Raw genomic sequence first — 19,896 nt, forward strand, 5'->3', positions numbered from 1 at the left:
TTCAGTTTTAGATTGTTTTAGGTCAATGAGTGTTCGGAGAGAGTTTTTAGAGAAATGTTAAAGATTTAAAGTTTGAAAAGTAACTTTGAAAGTTCAATATATAAAGAGTGACGATAAAATAAAAAAGGTGGCGAAGTTTAATAATGCAAAAAAACAAATCATTATTCATTAGAGTATTTCAAATCTTATACATTAATGAATAGGATTCCAACTTAATTGAACAATTATTCAAGTTAGACTACTGAATTAAATTCGGCATATAAACTTAATAAAAAATTAAGAATAATGTTCGGAATTAATTTTTAGATGTATTGACATTATTTCTCTCCAAAGGATCAACATCTTATCTTACAATTATATATTATACATAATATTTAAAGAAAATATGGCAGAATTATTATATCTTAAATTACTGATAATGGGCGGTTTTAGCACATTTACTGTGCCCCACTGCTTAGGACCCAAAAATTAAGGGCTTTAAATTAATTTTACGATGCATTGTTTGTATTATTACGTTTTCCAGTTCATATTTTATTTTTCGTTTTTAATAGATTAATTCGTGATTATGAGATGGACTGCGTCTTGTTATTGTTGTTTATGAGCAAATATTTAAGTATAAACTATTTTATTTTGAAATGTAATTATACATTTTAGTGTTAATTATTTTTAAAATTGATGCAATTTTTTTAATCATTCGTAAAAGAGCATATAAAGCTTCCATTTCAAAATAAATTAAAAAAATAGTCCTAATATTTGCTCCGTTCTAGTACTAGTAAATATCACCAATTATTAAACTTTTACGATTACATCGGATTTTAAGATTTTATTATAATTTTAGGGGGAAGAACAACATATAATTCACCAATTGTAGATTTGTAGGATATCAAATGAACCCAAAATCTCTAATGCCATGTTTGGAAACAATAATTCCATTTAAAAATTTGGAAGTGGCTCAAATTTATTGTTTGGCAATCAACTTTTCAAATTTGAATTTAGATCAAATTCCACCATGATTTTTAAAGTAGTTAAAGTTGAGAATTTGAGAATGAATACCTAAACCTTGTCATTCTCAAATTCTTCATTTATAATTTCATAATTAAAATCCATAATTTGAAATAAAATACTTGTTCCCAAACACTACATAATGAAAAATTTTTGTTCATTAGGACATACAAACTCCTATTGGCCATAAGAAAACTCTATATTATGCGACTTGTTTAATATATTGTTGGTACAAAATGATATGAATAATAATGGTGATGAAAAATGTAACAACAATGTAATTTTGCTAGAAAATTTACATTAACAAGGTTTATGGCCACGATTGTCTTCTAATTTTATTCTTCAAAATCTATTACTACTTAGGAAGATTGTATTACGTACTAATGAAAATTGAGAAGAAAAAACATGTCTGAAGATGAAAACTTCATCACCATGAAAATAACACAATACATTTCATCAAAATTAACACTAAAATCCAATACTATTTTCATCATTTAATATCACTAACCAAACATGGAGAAAGAGCAATTTATCAACTTTATAAAAGCATAATATTGTGTTTATCATAAAATAATCATATAGAATTAGGTCATGCAATGTTATAAATAACGACATTTTGGACATTACATTTTGGACATTATTTGTATGCAAATTTACCTTTATTAGTGATTGATAAAAAGGTTGCCTAAATTTATAAAAGTACAAAGTAAACCCACTCATCAATTATCAGAAATTGTTATATGAGAGATTTTCACCGAAAGACGCGTCTCATACATAAGTTAAATAATTCACCTAATACATTTTATGAAACTATAGATTCCTTATATAAAACTATCTCACTAAAAAATAGTCTTTCACAGAAATAACTTGTCAATTATAAGACACAAATTGCATAAATTCTGGGTCAGATTCAAGAGTAGCCATAACATGAGGCCTAAGGCATATTTCCAAGTCTACACTTCCACCACCTTCACACCCAGGACTTGCTGTTATCTTCCCATCCTCTTTATTTGCATAGCCCATTCTAATACCCAAAGCTCGGCCCAATCCAAATTCTGACCCAAACATATCAAACCTTGTGGATCCTCCCATTATCAAACCCGTTTCTCCAAGTGGATCTTCCTCAAATCCTCTTGGAATCACAAAAGGTGATTTAGCCAACCCTTTATAAAAATCAGTTATCACATTTCCATCATGGGCTTTAACAAGTTTATGTAAATTCATTGCAGCCCAGCCCAAATCACGGCCTAATAACTCTTCCACCTTACAACCCCATTCAGCTTTGCTAACTATATTCCCAAAATAGTCATCGGAAACAGGCGGGTCGACCCGGCTCCTAATTCCAATAGCCAAAAAGCATTTTGTCTCTTGATTGGAGGGTAAGTTCCTAGCTTTGGTAATAGACTTCCACACAAAACCAGTCAAAGCTAGAAAACTTGATAAAACATTATGGGTCCCACATTCTTGGTTAGCCTTGATCTTAAGATTTTTCAATGAACTAGATGAAAAATGAAATATTCTTTCCCTTAGTTGACCGGGATTATACCCACGAAAAATTAACTGATTTAAGTTTAAAACCGGAATCTTAAGAATCGAATCTTCCTCAGGGTCACCATCAAACCAAAATTTATTATAATTAAAAACGGGCATACGTGAAATGTGTACAATTTTATTATAACTAGAAAAACTATGGGTCGAATTATAAATTTCAGATAACATACTAACAAAATGAATAAAAGACGTACCGTCTACTATGGTATGGTTGATACTAAACCCGATAAAAAGCCCGTCAAGAAGTTCCGTTACTTGTATAGACAATAAAGCCTTAGAAATCCCATCAAAATTAACCATTTTTTCTCCAAGATCAAATAAGCAATGACAAATAGTAACATCAATAGGAGACACAATATCAGATACACTAAGGTTTAAGGCCCTAGCATGGATGAGCCTCGCACCAGGGCCTTTATTACAATCGATGAAAATCGAAGAGCCGTTCTCGAGTTTTCGTGTCGTAAAACGACCAGCTAATGGGTAGAAATGAACAAGGGCAATAGATAATGAGTGTTTAAGGTTTTGTACTAAGTTAGAGACAATTTCTGTTGTGTTATTGTGATTATTAAGGCTAAAAAGAAGGCCTTTTTGAATGGGATCTATGGATAACATGACAATATCACCAGGACTTAGATGGTAAAGCTTTTTTGAAGATTCGGTTACATACTTTGGTTTTACAAAACATTCTGAAATGAGTTTGATCATGGTTTTTTTGGTATGATTTGAATGATTTAATAGAAGTATTTCTCAATATTATTTGAATGATTTGATTTTAGTGTACGGGAATGATTGTATAATCTCTGCTAAGATATGAAGTACTTTCTGGCAAGTGGTGATTGGTCCCCGATCTAATTCTATTATTTATAAAGAAATCTTGTGATTCGTCTAGGCTGGCTGTTAGCAATTTGATTATAACTTCTACTCCCGTTGAATTTGGAGAGATTTTTATTTTAATCCGTCCTACTTAATTTTTATTATTTTTATTTTTGGATAATGGCTCATCACTTTCTTTTAATCTCATCAATATAATTTCACTATCTTTTAATTCCATCCACACAATTCATTATTTCTTTTCAGTTATATTATCACTTTCTTATAAGTTACCCTATTACTCTTTGATGCAAATGTAATGAGACAAATGGTTATTTAAAAGGTATACTCCCTCTTTTCCTGTTGTGTTTTCCATTTACTTTTTGCACAATTTTTAATCTAAATTTTAAATTTTAATATGTCTAAATATACATAATAAAAAATACATAATAATGTCGTGTAATGTATACAACTATTCATAGTGAAATTTGATATTAATTATGATGTAAAATTTATTTTTTAAAGATATTAATATGTCAGAAAATTTAATAAGGTCGCTATTCTACTAGCACTATCTCTAATTATTTATTAAGTAGTCAAAGATGAGTTCGTAACTAATAAGCTCATCAACTTTGAAAAAATCCTATATATGATCGACTTTAGAGAGCAACGTGAAAAGCAAAACCAATAAGTTAACTACGGATAAATTATAATACTAATTAGTAACAGAATATTGAGTGAGAGACAGTTTTTTTTAAGGATTATCTCTAATTGGCTAGTTAAAAAGGAAAATATAGAGTAAGTTTTTTGGTAGGGATTAGGAGTACTGTAAATAAGCATTTAGAATATTGTAAGTACTTATATACTTATTCGTGGACATTAAGTATATTGTAAGTAAACATTAAGGATATGATAAGTAGGCTAGTAGGTTAAGTTTCTCGATACGCATTAAGAATATTATAAGCATGCATTTTAAGTACTTTTTCAATAGACATTAAGTATATTTTAAGTAGACATTAAAATAATATAAATAGGCATTAAAATTACAGTAAGTAAACATTAAAGTCTAATAAATTGTGCCTGAAAAACTTCTCTCAAAGAAATAATCGAAATACGGCTAATATTGAAATTTCAACCAAATATATAAGCCAGTTACCTTTTGATTGGGAGGTGGGACCGTGGAAATTTGAAAAATCCTATATATATAATATATGATTGAATTTAGAGAACAAAGTGAAAAGCTATACCAATAAGTTAACAAAAGATAAATTATAATACTAATTAGCAGCACAATATTGGGTATATGTATGAGTACGATGAGTTGTACAATTTATATACTTCCTCCGTTTCATAATATTCGCTATATTATTTTTTATTTTTGGCAATTTCATATTACTTGCTACATTTTCGTTTTTAGTAATAAAACAATCATTTAAAGTTCTACCTACCCCTATTTTTATCCTACTCTATACCTCTTTAACTTTTATACCTACCTTTATTTAATCTTTATCTATTCCCAACTAAAATTAATATTCCCTCCATATTTATTATTCCCATTAAAAACTCACCTAATCTCCCATTAAACCCACCATCCCAATTAATTATTTCCCCCCTTTAAATACACTATCCCAATTAATTATTTCTCCCATTTAAACCAACCTTCCCAACTTCCTCATATTAATGGTGGGATTGATATCAACCGTTGGATTTTATTTGGCCTTGATCTAACTGTTGATTCTTCCTATATAAACTAATCCCCACCCACTCCTAACCCTATCACATTTCCCGTCCATTCTTCTCCCCGTCTCTCTCTTTCTCTCTTTCTCTAATCAATCTCAGAAAACTCCTAACCCTAATCACGTTGGCTTTGTTTGTGATTTCATTTCTTTGGCTTTGTTTCTGATTTCATTTCTTTGACAATGTTTGATGAAAAGAGGGATTAGATCGGATTTTGTTTCTGATATTTGGTTTTGTATTTGGTTATGTTTTCGATCTGGGTTTTTCGAAATTTCTCCTGTTCTTCTGGTATATTCTTTGTACTCTTTGCTTTGATCTATTTCGGTTTAACAATGATCTATTTCGCTTTAATCATCATTTGGTATGGTTTATTTAGGTTCGTATCTGAGGTTTATTTTGTTTTTGATTCTCTTTTTTTTTGATTATCTGTTTTATTTTTTTTGTTCCGAATATCATGAAATTTTTGTATAGCTTACTTAGATCTGGTTTAGTTTATGATAATCTTGCATGTTTGTTTTTATGTTGATTATTTTTATTTCGAGCTCATCTATATTTTTTTTATTTCATGTTTTTTCCTTTGATCAGATTTTGATTATGATTATGTTATTTATTTTGATTATCTTTTTGATTTGTTTTTAATCCGAAAATCATGATCTGGTTTTAGTACTTTACCAGATCTGTTTTTATTTATGATATTCTTGCATGTTGTTTTTATGTTGATATTTTTGTAATTTTGATCTGCTCTATTTTTGTTTTATTTCATGTTTTGATTACGATTTTGATTATGTTATTTTGTTTTATCAGATTACAATTTTGATTTGTTTTTGTTTTATCAGACTACTATTTTGATTATGTTATTTATTATGATTATGTTTTTGATTTGTTTTAAATTCCGAAAATCATGATCTGGTTTTAGTACTTGACTAGATTTGTTTTCATTAATGATACTCTTACATGTTATTTTTATGTTGATTTTTTTATCTTCGATCTGCTCTGTTTTTGTTTTATTTCATGTTTATATTAATATGATTATGATTTTGATGATGTTTTTTTTATTATGTTTTTGAGTTGTTTTTAATCCGAAAATCATGATCTGGTTTTAGTCCTTTACCAGATCAGTTTTCCTTTATGATAATTTTGCATGTTGTTTTCATTTATGATAATCTTGCATGTTGTTTTTTTGTTCATTTATCACATCTTTATGTTGATCTGATTATGATTTTGATTTATCTTATGTAATTTGATTATCTCTTTTATTTGTTTTTTATCCAAAAAACATGATCTGATTGTAGTGCTTTACCTGATCTGTTTTCTTTTTTGATAATCCTGCTTGTTCTTTGTATGTTAATGATCATTTTGATTTTGATCTGCTCATTTGTAGTCTTACTTCATGTTTATTTTGATCTAATTATGATTTTTTTTTATTAACTGTTTGTTTGGTTTTTAATCCAATTAAGATCTGATTTTAGCCCTTTACCTGTTCTGTTTTAATTAATGATATGTTGCATGTTGTTTTTATGTTGATCAGTTTTTATTAGGTCTATTTGAATAATGATCAATTTTTTTTTGTGATAATCTTGAAATTCTGATTATTAATTAGTTACTAATATTGATCAGTTTATTGAGTTTCACTTGTTTTACCGTAGTTTTTCCTATGTCTGTTAATCACATTCTGATTTTTATTATGTAGACTAATATTGATCAAAATTTTCCTATGTCTGTTAATCATATTCTAAATTTTTATCATGTAAACTAATATTGATCAACTTTTTTTTTTGTCAGTTAATCACATTCTAATTTTAATTTTGTAAAATTATACTTCTGATAATCACATTCTGATTTTATTATGTAAACTAATATTGATCAAAATTTTCCTATATCTGATAATCACATTTTGATTTTTATTATATAAACTAATATTGATCAAATTTTTCCTATGTCTGTTAATCACATTCTCATTTTTTTTATATAAACTAATATTGATCAAAATTTTCCTATGTTTAATCACATTTTGATTTTTATTATGTAAACTAATATTGATCAAATTTTTCCTACGTCTGTTAATCACATTCTGATTTTTATTATGTAAACTAATATTGATGAAAATTTTCCAATCCTTTTGAAAATTTTTTTATTATCTTGAACTAATGTACATGGTTGAGTTTTGATAAGTTTTTTTTATTATGTCTATTAATATTGATAAGATTTTTATTATGTGTACTTCCTTTGTTCTGTTTTTGTTGCTACATAAGAATACGTTGCATCGTTGCCTTTGGAGATGGAAACAAAGGAAAAATCGTTTGACTCATTAACTGATGTCCAAAGAGAATGTATGAAATATGATAATACCTTTGGTTCGTGGTATGATCATTATTATTTGAATTGTTGGGAATTAAATTCTATTGATGATCCTGATCAAGAATCCCCACCTTGGTACTACGGTTTACCAGATGAGGAGGATTATGCATTACTTGACAAGGTGGAACCTAAGCCAAAGCGACCACACAAGACGACAATCTGTGGTCTTAACTCATGAGCATTCTAACTTTTATTTAATTATTTTTGATAATGTTTAGGCTTATCGAAAAATGTTGCCTTGTTGGCTACGCTATGTAGTGTGTCCCATACTAATGTGCTTTCTCAATGATGATTTTTATTTTCTTGATGAAATGTGTACATTGTAGTGTGTTTCATTGCCACCTTAGATTACTTGACACGAGCAGGAGATATTAACATATTTATAACTTGCCATCTGATGTTGTTTCATCGCCATACCAATTTCTTGGTATGAGGCTGAAACTTAATAACGTTACTGATTTCGCAATGGTTAATGTGTTTTGTCTTATTGCCGTTGCACAATTTCGCCATACCAATTATTTTTGTTTGATTTCGCAAGCACTAAGATGAGGCCACCTACATTTGCACAATTTCAAATGATGTTAATCGTTAAATCTGAGAGTTAAATAAACGTACACAAGTGAAACTTGGAAAGATGAATGATGTTTAACTTGCTTAGTTTTTTTGTGTGAAATAACTACCTCAATGATTAAATGGAGAGGTGTGCATAAGTTCATAGTTGCAAAATGTTGTCATAAATATTCTTTCCTTTACAAAATGATTTACAAAATGTCTACTTAATTAAAGTTAGACAACCCTTGTGTTCCAAAAATGTAAGGGTTTTAATCAATGTCTACATATTGATAATTAATTTCAATCATCTTGCGGAAGATCATTGAGATTAATTATACCATGAGATAAAAATTGACGTGCTGCATCTATTAGTTCTTGCGGAATTTCTAATTGCCTAGGCAACATACCCGACCTGTCCAGTCTTTGTTTTCCAATGTGTGGATTCTTGTAGTTATTACCGCCTTTAGCTTTCAAGACCTCTATCATGCATAGTTGATATTGTATCCACGTGTAGTTCAAATGCTTTGGGTTAAAAGTGTCGTACGCATCATTAACCGCCTTGATCAAATCATTGAGGTCTTTGGGGAATGACTTGAATTGAATTGATTGTAGAGCACTAAACAAACCCAAGTCTAAGATGTTCATATCTGGACTTGATGCCGGTTGACAAACTAGTCTAATGTTAAATCCATCTTTCTTGGCTTCTTCATTAAATGCTTGATCAGTTGTTAAAATATGTGGCTTGGCGTTATCTTGTTGAATCCAAATATCTTTCACCCTATTTACTGCCCATTTTGATCTTATTGCTGGTAGGACTTCATTGATTAGTTTGTCTCGTAGAACATCGCGTGTAACTCTAGTTATTGCTCTTAACTGTGTTGTACCTGCTGGTTTGTTTTCTGACGTCCTCATTGCATAATAAGTCTCTGTAAACGAAAAAATTCTTATTTTTCCATCCCACAACACTTCACCAGTAGAATTAATTTGAGTTCTTGCAACAACTGCTATAAACATTACTTTGCCTATGAAATTTTTGTTTTGCACACATCTATATGGTTCCTCCTCTTCCCAAGGGAATAAATAGTACCTTTGTGTTTCCCTACTCATGTAGAACCATTTTTCATCTATGTGTACGACATTATACATAAGACTGAATTTTGGTATGTTATCTATAGTAGGTGGTATTATTTGGGATAGAATAAAGTTGATTCTTCTTATTTTGTGGTTATGAGAATGTTTTGGTTTAATTGAATTTGTATGTGCTCTAATATTACCGGATTTCATCATTCTGTAAACTTGTGAATGACCAATGCCTAATGCACTTGCCATTGCTCTAATTGTGGTCCTCTTTTCAATTTGAACAACATTAAGCAGAGTCATGTCAAAGACTCTTGCTTTCCTACCAACTCTTCCCCTTTTTCTACTATTAACATCAATTACAATGCCATTTTGCAATGATGTTTTGGCTGATTCCCACAGCCTTGCTACTGTCTACCTAGATGTGTTATGTTGCAATGCAATTGTTTTTATTGTACCCCATGGCAAACGTCTATCTGGTTCTTTAGACAAACAAGTTAACTATTGTACAATTAACTTTCTGGTCTGAACTGGTAGTTCCCTCTTATGACCTACTGGTTGCTGTCTTGATGTTTGCTGTTGGTTCGGTTCAGTTTCTGTTTCCTCCTGTGTTAATGTTTGACTATGGCTAATAGGTTCCTCTAAAGTCAAACTGACATCTATGTTTCCATATTTTCACTTGTGTACTCCTCATAAATGTTATATTCAGAATCTATATTAAGGTTTTCAAAGTAAGAAATAAATACCTCAATATCAAGATTAATGAATTCCTCTTCTTGAACTTGAACCTCAGCCATTTGCTTTTTTTGATTGCTTGTGCTTTATATTGTTTTCCCACTGCCTTCCCGACCCCCCAAAAACTTAACTAAAGTTTTGGCTTGTTGTTGGTTTTGTAGAATTGATGAAAGAAATAGTATTTGATCCAAATTCTTATGGACTATTTAAAAGGGGAGGACAGCAAAAGAAGGGAATGAATTGAAGAAGTGTTGAAATTTTATACACAGTTTGAACTATTTATAGACAGTTTCAACTGTGTTGAAAATTTAATGTTGACTTTTGTGTAAAAATTTGTACTTTTAGTGAAAATTTGTAACATTGGAGGGAATATCTAATATTTGGGTGGGAAGATCTGTTTTGGGGGGAAATGAATCTGAAATAGCTTTTGTAATCTAAAATTATGTTTTTAACCTAACAACCTATTTTTCATTTTTTTTTCAATTAACAATAATAAAATACTATACTCTATAAAGTAAACAATCAACTCCATTGTAGGTCAATTATTTTTCTTAATATGTGTGCCCATACATTTGTAGCAAGAAATACAGAACAGAGGAAGTATTTTCATAAATTTTCAATTGAGATTGTCACCTGGAAAGACTATTATTATTGTGTTAAATTAATCTATATTTACTATCTTAAAGTATATTTTAAAGTGATTACATATTTATAATTTTCAAATGATCTCCTTTTATAATATAGTAAAGTGATCTCTGAAAATCTAAAATAATAATTAATAATTTTTAAGTGGTTGATAAAAAAAAGACTAAGTAATGGACTCGTCTCATAATGAGACTATCTCATAAAAGTTGAGTTGATTTTCATAAATTTAAATAAATTATGTTTATCAACTCAACTAATATTTTTTTTGGGATTCACCTCTGGCCTTGTGCTTAAGAACACTTCAAACTTTTGTAAATTTTTAATAATTTTTTATAAAAATATAGCAATATGAGTGTCTTTAATTTAAAAATAAACTAAAAATTTATGTAAATAATATATATATATATATATATATATATATATATATATATATATATATATATATATATATATATATATATATATATATATATATATATATATATATATATATATATATATTATTGAGGATATGAGCACTCCGCGCCCCGCGGTATACATCAGATATTTGGTGACGGTTTCATTATCACACTTTCAACAGTTTCATTATCTTTGGTGACGGTTTGGTGACGGTTTTTAATAATTATACGGTTACCATCTTGTATTATATAGATATTGGTTGGAGTTAATGGAGGGACAACACAAATTATTCCCGTATTATAGTTTTCTCATGGTATCGGAGCCACGTTAAACCCTCATTTTTTTTCTCACGGATTTTTTTCAGTAAAATGGTGGACGATGAAACACCACCACCGCCACCACCTCCCACCAAAATTGAATCAAATTCGCCCTTCCACCTTGGTCCTCATGATAGGCCAGGCGATTTTTTTCTCATATATATATATATATATATATATATATGTATATATATATATATATATATATATATATATATATATATATATATATATATATATATATATATATATATATATATATATATATATATATATATATATATATATATATTTATATATATATATATATATTTATATATCATTTTAAAAAAAGGTCAAATCGCATAAAGTCGCACAAATCCTAATAGATTGGAATGACTTTGATTTATGTCTAAAGTAATGGGGATGACTAGTGTTGGACACTTGATGATTACGAAGATTCCTCACCCTCTGATGGATATGACAAGTCAAAGCTTATCCAAATGAAAATTTCAAATTTGTAATAAGTGATGAAAAACTCTGCTCCATACCAGCACATTGAATAACTTGGTCTTTAGGCTCTCCTCAACAGTAGGAATGAAGTTCTCTAACTAAGAACCCCGTAAGATGCCCATACGAAGGAAATTGGATTACCTATTAGTTCTAAGTAGATCGAATTTATCGCGGTAAATGTTTAACCCTCCATTCTTGAGTGTTCGTGTACGTCTCGCTGACACCTATCTGGATTCCCAATACACCTTAAATGGTGGCTCTTGGGGAGGAAGCGAGGAGCCTTAACAACACAATCAGAGGCGACTAGTCTACTGACTTTTTTTCCTTTCTTATTTAATGGATCGGTGTTAATATTAGTGTATTCCTTACCAAAGCTTTAGCCAATTTTGAAATTATTTTCGAAAATTTCTCATTACATCGAACAATACAAGTGACTTATAGCCAACATTATATCTATTACTTCCCTATCCTGGGCCATAATTGCTTGAACACAAAGTAGTATTTTTATTAGGCTAATCCAAGTCATTTCACCATCTTTTTACATACAACTCCATTGGGTTTATATAACTCATACTCTCACTATTTCTCAATAAATATCCTTTTTTTCTCAATAAACATCTCATTTAATTTATGTATTATCCAATATTCATCATACTGATCAAAAACGGAGCAAAAGTCGAAAAATTCTTTAAACAATTTATACAATTTTAAAAATTATAATATTCTAACAACTTTATATCTTTAAATACTAATCAGATACTAATTTAACTCTTAGAGCATGTTTTAGTGGAACAATGAACCTTGGGGACCTTGGGGTGATGACTATTTCTCACCTTGAATATAGCATATAGGGGTACCCACTAGGGAAAAGGTGACAAATTCTTAGAAAATGAAGAGTGACAGAATTATCACCTCCTGTACAAGTGAGAAAGGGGGTGGAATCTGCCTTTTTTTTCCCAATAGAAATGACCGAGTAAATAGAAACTAGAGGAAAGAGGGGAATATATGGTATAAAAATGATTTAAAAGTGGTGGAATTCACTTTTTTCTCCCCTTAATAAGGAGATACCCAATAAATATCTCCTAATTATCTAATCAGGATAATTACAAATTATAAAAGCTGATATATTAAAATTATATTGACTATATTTTTATTTGTAGAAAAACAATATACAAAATAAAATTGATAAATAAATAGTGAAAAAATCAAATTAAACACAATAGAGAAATAAAAAAGTAGGAAAAGTAAACTTTTCTCCGTTTATTTATAACAATACTTTTATCTAAAAAACTCACCCACAAAAGAGAAATATGCAAATACTCAAAGGCCATGGATTTGACCTAACAACTAATAAATTTATTACTCCCTAAGGGTATTTAAGGGTTTACGGGGGTAAATTCGTAATTACGTGTGTGAACTAAGGGTATTTAAGTAAAAAAGGATTACCAAAAATAGAAATGGGACTAATGCAAAGGTTTTGCCAAATAAGGAAATGAGACTAAATTAAAAGATCGGAGGGAGTATTAATTTATTTTGATTGCTATAAAATAACTAAAATAAACTTCTATATAATTTTCCTTAAAATAAAATTTTTCCATTATAGGTTACAAATGCCTTTTCAAGTCATATTCAATATTTACTCAAATAAAATTGACGACATAATAGTAGATTATAACTCAAAAGATTGAAGCAAAACTTGGTCAAATTAAATTCAAATTTGACAAGTCTACTAGCTAGTAATGTATTGCTAGTAGTGCGTAAAACAAATTTGATTTGATGTCCAACCTTATATATTCAACCGACTTTATTTCACTTAAATTTTAACTAAGCAATAATGCAACTATTACAAAATCTAGAATTCGACCCAACTCGACTCTGATTACCAAAGATTTTGGTCACACAAATGAGTTGCTCTGCATATTACAATGACACAAAACTCATAAACTCCGAATCAGCTTCAAAGTTGGCCATAATATCAGGCCGTAGACAAATTTCTAAATCCACACTTTCTCCTCCTTCACATCCTGGATTTGCAGTTACTTTTCCATCACCCTTATTATTAGGGTACCCCATACGAACAGCTAAAGCTCGTCCAAACCCAAATTCGGGCCCATACATATCAAACCTTGCTGACCCACCAATAATCACGTTATTCGGCCCATGATGTTTTACAATATCTTGACGTGAAACTATTAACGGGCTTTGACTTATAAACTTCAGATCACTAAATATTGCCTCTTCATCTTTGGCTATAATGGCTTTGTGTAAACCCATTGCAGCCCAACCCAAATCATGGCCCAATAACTCCTCCACACTACAAACAAACGTTGTGTTTATAACAAAAGCTCCAAAGTAGTCATCACAAATGGGCGGGTCAAACCTACTCCGCATGTTAATCACAATAGAACAAGCGGTTAATTCATCCGATTTTATGTTACGGGCTCTAGTTATGGACCTCCACACAAGAGCCGCTAAGGCTTGAAAAGACGATATTTTATTGTGGGTCCCACATTGTTGATTCGCCTCAATCTTGAGATCAGTTAAAGTTGTACGTGAAAAATGAAATATACGTTCCCTTAACGGGCCGGGCTCAAAACCATGCTCTATCAACTTCTCGGGCTCTAAACAAGGAACCTTGGTAATCGTACCCAAACAAATTTTTTTAAACGGATTATAACTAAAAATAGGTACCCGAGAAATCGAAGTACTATTTTCAGTACTATTAAAAATATCAGATAACATATTAACAAAGTGGATAAAAGACGTACCATCGACTACACTATGATTCATACTAAACCCGATAAAAAGCCCGTCTTGGAGTTCAGTTACTTGGATGGATAATAAAGCCTTAGTATGACCATCATAATTAACCGTTATTTCCCCAAGATCGAAAAAAGATCTCACAAAAATGGGAACATCTGTAGAGGAGAAAAAATCAGATACGGTAAGGTGTAGGGCAGTAGCACGGATTAGCCTTGCTCCAGGACCTTTGATACAATCAAGATAGATCAAAGAAGAATTTTCATCAGGGATTTTTTTAGTAACGAAACGACCTGCTAATGGGTAGAAATGAACAAGGGTTAACGATACGGAATTTTCGAGATTTTTTAATAATTCATTTATTTTTTTTGTTGAATTATTTAGGCTAAAAAGTAGACCTTTTTGAATGGGATCAATAACTAAAGAGCAAATTTCAAGGGGTGTTAAGTAATAAGGTTTTTTTGCAGCTTCAACCTCGTATTTTGGTCGAATATAAGATTCTGATATGAGTTTTATTGTGTTATTGGATTGTTTTTGTTGTTGAGTGTTTGATATTTCAGCCATGGAAATTAAAGTAAGGTTTTGAAATTCTCAGTTTAATGGGGGTGATGTTTGTTGCCTTTAATTTATGGAGAATTAACGGTCATATATATAAAAAAGAATGAATCTAGTGAATTTTTTAGCTTTAGAAATATAAGATATTTTATTATATTTGATTATTTTAAATTTGTTTTAGAAACTTAAAATAATAATTTAAAACATTAATTTTTTAAATTTTTATGTTAAGTTTTCTTAAAAAAACTAAAAATATGATAATAAAAAACATTTTTTGATTTTGATATACAACTCGAAAAGTTGATATTATTACCCTGGGTATGTTTGGATTGGGCCATTTCATTTGAATTGATGGAATTGGCCCAATTTTATTGTTTGGCTAAGGTGAAAAATTGAGATTAGAATTGGCCCAATTCCAACACAATTTCAACCCAAGTAAAAAACAAACTCTTCATTTTCAACCCATACCTTCCGTAATTTCAATTTCTTTTCAGCCCAAATATTTTAAAACCGGGTATTCGGGTTGGATACGGATCGCGAATATTCCTAGCTAGTTTTATCTTTTTTTATTCTTTATTAATATCTGACATTTCTATTAAACTCCTAGATTTTTCTAGATTAAAATAATTTGATCACATTACTTTAATAACTAATAATAATTAGTAAAAATAAAATTATTTTTAGTATAAATAAATTTCGTACATTCAATAAAAATAAGTAGACAAATTATAGGTCATATTAGTGAAAATAAGTTCGGTTCAATCTAATTAGATGCATAGTGTAATTAATTGCTTTGAAGTACGATCAACTGAATTATATTATTAGTATGTTAGCTATTAAGAGCTGATAGATATATAAGTTTACTCTATTGTTTATGCCTTTTTTTTTTATTATTAGTATATTTTTTAATACGCTTCCAAATTTTTTTTTTGAATATCAGATATTGACAATCCTATAATTCATAATTCATTTATTTTTTGAAAATAAAAATTTTATAAATTTTAATTCCACTTTAAAATTCTTGTCATAGTGAAATAAATCATAAAAATATATGTTGCGTATGATTTTAGAATGCCCATAAATAGTGGACTATAGGCACATTTGTAGAAATCAATTATGTTGTAAAAAAGGAAAAAAAAAAAACTTGATGCGTAGACGTAAAAGTTGAGAGGCTTAAAATAAATAATTATAAAAGCTTAAAATAAATAATTATAAAAAAAATGGAGCTTGGTGAAGGGTTATGTGGATAACACTCCATATTAATAAAAAAAATGCCTTCTATATTTGACCATCTTCCAAATAAATGTGTTGGATAAATGTTTTTTAGGTTGATTTTTTGTTTGAGTTTTAGCTTTAATTTTATTAATTGGTTAAAAAATTAAAAAATATATTTAATAAATAACTAAAATATTGTCTTTTAAGTTAAAATGAAAAACGCGATAAATTTTTTGCCGAGTCATTTAGAGAGTACGTACAAAGCAAGATTAAAGACGCTCTGAAACTCACTTGTTAAGAGATTTACATTGTTGTTTCTCAAGTAATTGGCATTTCTAGGATTCAGACTATGCGGGCAGTAAAGAAGTTTATGAATGATAATCCCGACGAGTTTCTGATGTTGAAAGAACTATCGGAGGATGAGAAACTCGACTGGATACTCTTATGCCTTGACGAGTAGTTTGTACGTTACACTTTTGATATTCTATGTTAAGATAACTTTTAATGTGACAATTTCGGATTATTGTAATATTATAATACATTTTATTTGCTAATATTTAATATTTTTTGTTGAATTTAATTACAAAGTTATCCAAACAATGTTATAGAATTTAAATTTGGGAATTCAATTCCAATATTTTCCAAACAACTATATGGATTTGAAATATAAGAATTTAATTCTTTGATTTCCAAACGAGATTGAGAAATTGGAATTGGAATTTAAATCTATAATTTCAATTTCTTGAATTGAATTACAAAAATTCAAATGAAATTCGTGTTTCCAAACGCTACCTTAAGTAATTTGGGTTAAAGCTTATTTGTATGGAAATAAATCAATAAAGATAGGATAGCAATCTCTCTAGTCCAAGATATTTTGTACTCCCTGGACCCTATGGTCAATTTTATTTGACATTTTAAATCGTTTTATTTATTGTTTTATGAAAGAATGTTTTTATTTATATCATAAATTTTGATATAATCAACATTATTTATTTTAATTTTAATATTTTATTAGTATTTATCGTCCGCATTTAATTTTTATTAACTTTATTTTAACTTTTTTATGTTGTTTACGGTCATCACTTGTCTCTCATTAATTTTATTTAAACATTTTTTTAAATAATTGTGGTTCTAATATTTTTTTTCTACTAATTGTATTTTAATTTTTTAAATGTTTACAGTTCACACTTTTTCTCCATTAAATTTATTATTTGATATATTAATATATTTACTATCTAATAGATTTTATTTTTCTTATTTTCTATCAATATTTTTTATTGGAACAACTTTATAAAACAGAGGAAGTATTTTTTTTTATTTACCTATTAAGGTCATAAGTATCTTCCGATATGGGTTTAATCTTCATCGATCCCCTTTGAAAAATGATTAATTTTCTCTTTACGTTGTCTTATAGATTGTTTAGCTAACCCGCTATTAAGAAAAAGTCTATCTATGTAAAGTCATGTCACTCCTTAGAACGTTATTATACCTCTTAATTGATAGGTTTTAACATGTAGTGCCATAGTGGTAAACCGAGGACTTTAACTATGATCGTCCACTGCAAAATTAATTGTAATCTATAACTGTTACTAAAATTAATTATGACCAGAGATAGGGTAGTTGATGTCGTCTTATTCAAGTCTTAGATTACTAAATCGTCTATTTTATCTATTGTTTGTTATTGTTCATTACTTTTATTTATCGCTCTAAACCTCATTTACTTTTATTATTATTATTAGGTATTTGTTTGTATTCTATTTATTCTATTTGCAACTTTGAGGTTTCTTTCTCTTTGAAGACCTTTCTTGAGTCGAAGGACTCTTTGACCGCACTCTCCTCTATGGTTATGAGCTGCCATTGTTCTTCCCTCCTTAGACCATGATTATAGTTTTCTTGAGTGGGATACACTGGGTATGATGATGATGATGAACTATTACTAAAACAAAACACGAACGACATCATCACTTTTTAAAATTGCTTATGTGTCACAACCTCAACAAAAGTTTTTCCATAAAAAATTCAATGATGATGTCATTGTTATTATGACTAATATTTATATCTTTGACTTTACTAGTTTGTAATTATGACTATAATATTATCCATATTGATTGATTTTTACCTTTTAGGTTATATACTTAACTTATATTATTTAATGTATTAGAAAACCGTGTATTTTATTTTTTTTTCAATTATTTATAAAGTCTTTCCAATTTTATTTATTAAATAACTATAAAATCTTAATTTATACAAATATATCAGAAATTTTAATAAAATCGTACATCGCAGGGGCACTATCTAGTAATTAATTAAATAAAACAAATAAATAGCAGAAGATGTTCTATATTTTTTTATAATTTCTTGAAAAAATTCAATATTATTTATGATTCATGATAATTCCTTCAACTATACATGGCCTTCACATTCAATCCTGAGCAGAGTACAAGTTGTACTCGTTTTCCTCGTGGATGTTGAATATGCTTAAATTTGTAGACCGTGGTCATAAAGAGGCGACTCGTTAGGGAAAATAACATCCAGGACGACCAATAATTCATATCTACTATATTTTGTTTATAGAAATACTATAATCAAAGTATGAGAGGGAAAAATGATAATTCACACTCATAAAGAAAAATACGGCTAAAAAATCTCTCGATTTAAAATTAATCCTCAGAATAATAAGTCCCTGCAACAAACATAAAATCTTCTTTGATATCGTCCATTATTATTATACAAGATCTGTATAGGCTAGTAGCTCATATTCATTTATAATTCATGTTAAATATTTCACATAAATAGATTAGGAATAATCAGATTTAAAATCTTAACCTATCATCAATTCATCATCACATAGGCTTTTAACATATTGACACGGATACTTTTAATTAATACTTCTGGTCTCCGGATATATGATATATAACTATTAATTATATTTTCTTCGTTTCTTTCGATGTTCTTATTTACTTTTATCATAGTTTTCAAAATGTATTCGAGGCTCAATACATATAAATGTAAATTATAAAAAGTACATAATAATTTTTTGGGAAATTTCATAAGGTGACTTTAACTTTTTGGCTTTTCCACAAATATTTTTTAAATCCACGTTTTGTGCGACTGTCAGTCGCACGTTTTGTGCGACTGGTTTGTGCGATTGTCAGTCGCACGTTTTGTGCGACTGGTATTTTTTTTTTTATTTTTTTTTATTATTATTATTTTTATTATTAATTTTATTATTATTATTATTATTATTATTATTATTAATAACCGTAATAATAATAACCGTTATAATAATAATAATAACCGTAATAATAATAATAATAATAATAATAATATAAATAAGAATAATTAAAAAAAAATAAAAAAAAAAATGAAAATGAAAAGTTATTAACTCAATGGCAAATTTGTAAATTTTTAAAGATCAGAGGCAAATTCGTAATTTCATTAGGAGGGGGTGGCGATAAAATGAAAAGGGTGGCGACAAATAAGAATCGGGATTTTCTATTGGATCTTGATTTCGTACACAGGCAGTAATACGTTTCATTGTGGCAAACTTATGACCCGGCGGATAATCATGTAGATAACATTGATTGTACCTCTTGTTTCCATTGTGGTGTCCAGTCATAACATTTTTTGACTGTCCTTGATTATTATAGGTATTCTTAGTGTAATTCTTGTCATAAAAACGTCTTTTATC

At 28.9% G+C, this 19,896-nt stretch overlaps 3 protein-coding genes across 3 annotated transcripts; all 3 read right to left on the reverse strand.

Moving 5' to 3' along the window:
• Window positions 1-242: 242 nt before the first annotated feature.
• LOC130824561 (protein ENHANCED PSEUDOMONAS SUSCEPTIBILITY 1-like) lies at window positions 243-3,399 on the reverse strand. Its single transcript, XM_057689619.1, has one exon. It carries the CDS (start codon window positions 3,256-3,258, stop codon window positions 1,873-1,875), a length of 1,386 nt encoding a protein of 461 aa, XP_057545602.1. The 5' UTR covers window positions 3,259-3,399; the 3' UTR covers window positions 243-1,872.
• A 4,911-nt stretch (window positions 3,400-8,310) lies between these two features.
• On the reverse strand, window positions 8,311-9,390 carry LOC130824108 (uncharacterized). Its single transcript, XM_057689024.1, has one exon. It carries the CDS (start codon window positions 9,388-9,390, stop codon window positions 8,311-8,313), a length of 1,080 nt encoding a protein of 359 aa, XP_057545007.1.
• A 3,846-nt stretch (window positions 9,391-13,236) lies between these two features.
• LOC130824569 (protein ENHANCED PSEUDOMONAS SUSCEPTIBILITY 1-like) lies at window positions 13,237-15,056 on the reverse strand. The gene has a single exon (XM_057689628.1). The coding sequence runs from the start codon at window positions 14,997-14,999 to the stop codon at window positions 13,596-13,598; it is 1,404 nt and encodes a 467-aa protein (XP_057545611.1). The 5' UTR covers window positions 15,000-15,056; the 3' UTR covers window positions 13,237-13,595.
• Between the last annotated feature and the right edge of the window lie 4,840 nt (window positions 15,057-19,896).

This window comes from Amaranthus tricolor, chromosome 1 (genome assembly GCF_026212465.1).
Source record: "Amaranthus tricolor cultivar Red isolate AtriRed21 chromosome 1, ASM2621246v1, whole genome shotgun sequence".
NCBI classification, from domain to species: Eukaryota; Viridiplantae; Streptophyta; class Magnoliopsida; order Caryophyllales; family Amaranthaceae; genus Amaranthus; species Amaranthus tricolor.